Source organism: Oryzias melastigma, linkage group LG14, assembly GCF_002922805.2.
Source record: "Oryzias melastigma strain HK-1 linkage group LG14, ASM292280v2, whole genome shotgun sequence".
NCBI lineage: Eukaryota > Metazoa > Chordata > Actinopteri > Beloniformes > Adrianichthyidae > Oryzias > Oryzias melastigma.
The window spans coordinates 13322043-13327683 of NC_050525.1; the positions used below are offsets into that span (position 1 = coordinate 13322043).

Here is a 5641-nt window from a genome sequence, read left to right on the forward strand (position 1 = left end):
CTCGGACTTGCAAAACAATGACTTGGTCCCACCTCTGGAAACTAGAAATTAATATTCAGAGTAACGTCGAACAAAAAAGCCACGTGGGAGGGAGCCTGACAAATGGTGTGAGATGAATATTGTGAAGGGAGTGTTATCAGCAGCCAGCAGTGGGGATTGAAAAAAGCAGGAAAAAAGGAGCTTTAATCCGTCTACTGACAGGTTTAGGCCAGCTGATCTGCTGCAACTGATACTGCTGAAAAGTCAAGGAAAGAAACGGTGAAACCGATCCTCTCCCTGAATCTGGGCTCTCAGCAGACCTGAAAAGCCTATTTTTAACAACCTACTTCCACCTGAAGCCCTCTTCTTCCTCTCCTCTGCAGCATCTTTTCCAGATCCTTAAATCCGAACGCATCACAGAATCAGGGCTGTTTCCAGCTATTGTCTTTGCCTTTTTACCTTTTAATGATATGTCCTTTCCGTTCTGCATGTATCCTCTGTGGACTCCAGATAAATGATTAGATGTAGTCTGTAATAACCTCCGGGCTAATGTCGCTTTAAATGGTCATCCGAGTTGACCTCAGCAAAGCTGACTGCAGTACATCATAATGGCATTTTAACTATTCCACAATGCTTTTCAGTATTAGAAAAAAATATTTCTTAATACATTTTTTTTTGCATAAAGTTTAATCTTTGATAATTTTAGCTGTCAAATGTTGTTTAAATTTGACACAACCTGACACAAAGCACATGCGAACATGCTGCTTGTTGCAGCGCTGGTTTCTGCGAAAGGCGAGGTGATCTGAGTACAGACTATTTTGAGACTGCCGAGTCGATCAGAGAGGCTGCCAGTCTGCAGGAGTGATGGTGGCACACCTCCCAAACAATGGCAGAGCAATGCACGGTTGTATGTGGTGATGTCTGTGAAGGTTAAGAGGAAGAAGATGAATGTGGTGAGATCCCAGGAGATGGAGGGAGGACAGACAGTATAATTAGCATCAAAAGAGGAAGAGGAGGGAGGGGGAGGGAAACTGCCTGACAGTACAAACGCAGAGGAAGCTTTTGGAGAGGTGCAGCAGTGTCTGGAGCATGTCTGCTAGTATGAAGAACACTGCCCCAGATTATAATGGCTATACAGTACAAAAAGATACATGCATGTGAAGGGAAGTTTTGCTCCACCATCTGACTGATGCATTTTCAATCAAGTTAGAAGCTTGTTCTTCCAGTTTGAGAATAAAGCCCTTTCATGATATTGTTTTGACAGAATGCCGGGTGATGAAGGCGCCCAAAACCCCACGTGGTTCAGTGAAGAGTCCTGGTCACATCAAACGCAGCAAGTCGCCCACTGAATCCAGTGAGTCTATTCTCTTGAGCACAGTTTCACTGACACTGAACACGCCTTGTTTAAGAAAATCAAAGGACGAGGATAACAATGGGGGACAATACAAAGTGAATTGAACATCAAATATGAAAGTGGAGGGATGGAGCTCACCTTTGACCTTTGTCTAAGGGGGATGGTGAGGATTGTGGGATTATTCCTATTCAATAATGTATGACAGAGATGTCTGACTTTGTTAAAGGTTCACCCCAATGTAAATTGTGTTTTTTAACATGGATTTTTCTCATGATGGAGGATACAAATTAAGAAAATTAATCTTAAAATTGCATTTTTCAGTATTCTTTTATTCAAATCGTTGTGAATCAGGAGTTGATGGAAAAAATGCTTTTTAACAAAAGCTTGTAGCTGTGACGTAGAAGCTACGTCACAGCTACAAGCAGGCAGGCCACAAACTCCATACTCCCATATATTCTGATTCCTCCACTTATAGATGATAAGATGCATGTCTTCAGACACATTCTCACTTCTAACTCGTCACATATTGACGTTTGGTTAAGGACCCCTCCTCGTCGAATATTGACGTTTTGGCTGTCCTCAACCCAACCTATTTTGATGTGCTGGCTGTTCCCATTAGATCATGGATCCCCAACCTCCGAGTCACGAACTGGAACCGGTCTAGTAGTGGTACCCTATACCGGTACCCGTTTGGATTCAGTACTGAGTATGGTACCAGTTCCCAGTTCGTGTTCGGTGATGGGTTAAAGTATCGGGTTTGGGTACAGATACTGGACGCGTCCTGAGAGTTGATTTTACGAAAAGCCAGCACATCAAAAAATGACAAGTTGGGGATGCCCAAAACGTCAAGGTGACTTGGAGATGGTCCTTAGGTAACCAAACAGGGACGTTGGAAGCTGACTCCACCCATAACCGAAATGTGAAAATCCACTCAGAGGGGTGGGGCTTTGGAACAGGACTATTATTACTATCATTACTGGAGCTGCAGATCCAGGTGGTTTTTGACTATTTTCAAGATTTAAACAAGGTCATTTTAGTTTGTCAAAAATTTTGCAATGACCAACAGACAGCACTTTTAAGCCACATTTCAACAGCCAAAAAAAGTCGATTTAGTGTTTTAGTAGCCTTCAACCAAACGTCTATATGTGACTACTTGGGAATGAGAATGTGTTGGGTCTTCTTTTTCCTCGTGAATTTCTAATGAACTACTACTAGAAAATGACTGTTTTCTTTTTTTTCTCAACTAAAAACAGTAAAATCATAAATAAAAAGACTATTAAGAAATGCTTTTACAATAGATCCAAACACCATCAGAGTGGGACTTACTTGTCATAACTGAGTGATCATTTTGTGAAAAAGGTTTTCTACACATTTTTTGCTTGAATACAATAAATCAAGATTTCTTTCTGGACAGACTTTATCACAGTCTAAAGTTTGACCTTTTTATTCTTAAAACACATTCTTGTACGCTTAAAAATGAAGCTAGTTAAAATTCAGCTTTTTGTGGTTCTATAATCTGCGTTGCAATGCAGTACGGCCAGTGATGAGCCTTTTACAAAGCTGTATGAATAAAACATAAGTAAACAAAAGCTCCTGAAACGGCTCTGAGCTGTTTGTCAGGCAGACAGGGGAGTTGGACGTGACAATAACCAGGAGGCAGCAGATCACTGCGATTCTGCTGCTGGCTTTAAAGAGCTTTACATCTTTTAACAGATGCTACTTGTTAGTAGTTTTGTAATTTGCTTTAGGAACAAGTAAGAGTAAAGAAACGAGATGAATTGCAGTGAAATGTCATTATCAGAGGTTTGATGGGGGATGATTGACAATAAACAGCATGTGGACGTTCAAAATGTCACTGTTTGTTGAGCATTAACTGTGTATCTGGAAGCTGGGGAGGGGGTCACGAATCCTGATAATAGGGTCACAGCACTGACTATTACATTCTTAATTTAATAGTCATTTCCTGACTGTTTTTTATCTGATATTAACACTTACTGGATGTTTTTTTTTTTAATCTAAAATTTCTACAGAAAATAAAAGCTTTTGTTTTTTCAGTGATGCTACAAAAACATACAAAATGTACTGAGTTAAAAAACGTGCACATTTTTCTTTTTTGGTCCATTTCCTTCACACATGCAGTAGGAAGAAGAACTGTCAAAGAAGACTGAATAGTCAGGGGAATATTCATGTTCACTGAGGGAAAACTTTCTTTTGTCTTTCACAGCTCAGAATGTGACGACTGATCAAAACACCTGCACTTGTTTTTTCTAAGTGCGCAGTCTTGAAAGCTGCTCACTTTTAACCATCCTGGTTTCTAAAAATCAAGCATTTTCTTCTCCTTGTGTGACTTTTTAGTGATAGTGAGGCGTTTTCCTCTCGTTATATTCAGTGCTTGTTGGCATAAACTGAGACTGGCCATCTGGTTTAGAGTCTCCAGGCCTCCTTTCATCTCCCACGAACAAAAAGCCTTTTAAAGTGTTTAACACACACGGCAACATCACCTCACGCTACTCCAAAATACAAGCACAATGTCCCACGCTGAGAAAACCCTAGCAACGAGACGCAACACTGAGTCTGTGAAGAAAGTGTGGACTGACAAACACAACTCATCGGTTCAGCAGAGCTGCAGCTCCAGTCTGGCTTCATTTGTTGCCAAGTGAGGCCACAATGGAGGACTGACTCCTCTGAAGGGTTGAGCGTCTTCTGCATTGTTTAAGATACCCAGCTGACTTAATCTTTTACTCCTTCATCTGTCCTCTCCTGTATTGTAACTCTCAGCCAATGGGACCGGCTCCAGCAGCCAGATCTCCACTCCAATGTCCAAGAACTCCCCCACATCCACCCCAACTAGTCCAGGCCTGAACAACAAGCAGAAGGTACTGTTCTTTATTTCTCCTTAAACACGTCCTGATGCTCAGATGTTTGATGCCTCTGCTGTTTTCAGGATCTCTACCTGCCCTTATCCCTGGAGGATGACGATTCCCTCGGTGAATCCATGTAGACTCTTCTACTGCAGCAGCCCACGTTTGGCCAGAAATACTGATTTTTTTTTTTCCTCTGCTGCTTTCCACCTTCCCTCACAGTGCCACCATTGAGGAGAACCACTCTCTCTTTTTTAAGGCCTTAGACAACATTCACTGCTCTGCCAAAACACAACTTTTAAATCAGTTTTGATCGAATTAAAATCATTCAATTCCTAGAAAGGTTCAAACAACTTTTTCTTCCTAATGCCACTGAATTCAGTCACAGATTTCACTCCAAGTGCCCACTTTGTTTAAAAACTTTGTATTCATAAAGCACACCAAATTTAGATTTTCACTCCAAATTTCAAGCAGTACATTTTTTTACAACATATTTGTGATATTCCTCATGTACCTGTCCTCCTCTGCCCGTAACGGTGTGAATGGTAACGATGACTTTGTCAGAGGAAGTCTTTTTTTTAATTTTTTTTATTTTATTCTCCTAAAGTCGTTCTAACTTGCTGTAAATACGATGTATAGCCATCCTAACATGCTAGCTCCGTGTTCATTGCTGTGCTTCCATAATGTCAGAACATTTGCTCAACACACCAGATCAAAGGGAGGAAAAACCAGCAAGAAGCTTGACGGTAAGAGTAGAAGGCAAAAACGGAGACCAAAATTAGGTATGCCTGCAAGTCAGTATGTTGGGAAAAATAACTCTTTTCAAAATAAATGTTTGCTGGTATTTCCTCTACTTTGACCCTCTATAGACCATAGGCTACATGTGCTACCAAACCGTCATAAACTATTGTGCATGGATAGTTGATGAATGAAACTTGTCTTGTTAAAAGCATTTTTGAAGGACCTAGAAGTGCATAAAAAACAACCAAAGGTGAAAAAAAGAAAAATAGGCCCTTTAAAAATACACCTTTTTATCACAGTTTTGATACTTAAAAGAATCCCATTCCGTCCTTTTATCCCCACTTCCCTTATGTTCTCCTTCATGCTCATTTTTTGCTACTTGCAGTGAGATTTTTATACATGAGAGTTGAGTCTCAAAGCCAAAGTATGTTTTTTGACTAGGGGAAAAGGGAGGAAATATGCGACATTGGATATTTTTTCAGGAGGTGCACAAGGAGAATGAAGCATGCCATATTTAAAAGTCAAGATAATGTTGAATCATCTTTACACAGTCTCATAGTTGGGTCTCTCTTTTGTATGACTTGGCATAGATCTGCTGGGGATAAAGATGGCTTCTGTCTAAACCAGTGAGGGTTTTAAATTTTATAAAGTTTAATATATCAGGGTTAGTTCACATAGTTTGTATTTTTTCCACTTTTATCTTCAC

The 5641-nt window shown here is 40.3% G+C and overlaps 1 protein-coding gene across 1 annotated transcript in view; it reads left to right on the plus strand.

The window, feature by feature from the left end:
- LOC112142774 (neuronal migration protein doublecortin) overlaps nucleotides 1-5641 on the plus strand; it is a gene marked incomplete in the record, with an annotated part of 20328 nt that overhangs the window by 13705 nt on the left and 982 nt on the right. The window contains 3 exon segments of the mRNA XM_024266346.2: nucleotides 1244-1333; nucleotides 4112-4209; nucleotides 4278-5641. Of these exon segments, the coding sequence (XP_024122114.2) occupies nucleotides 1244-1333; nucleotides 4112-4209; nucleotides 4278-4334 (245 nt within the window).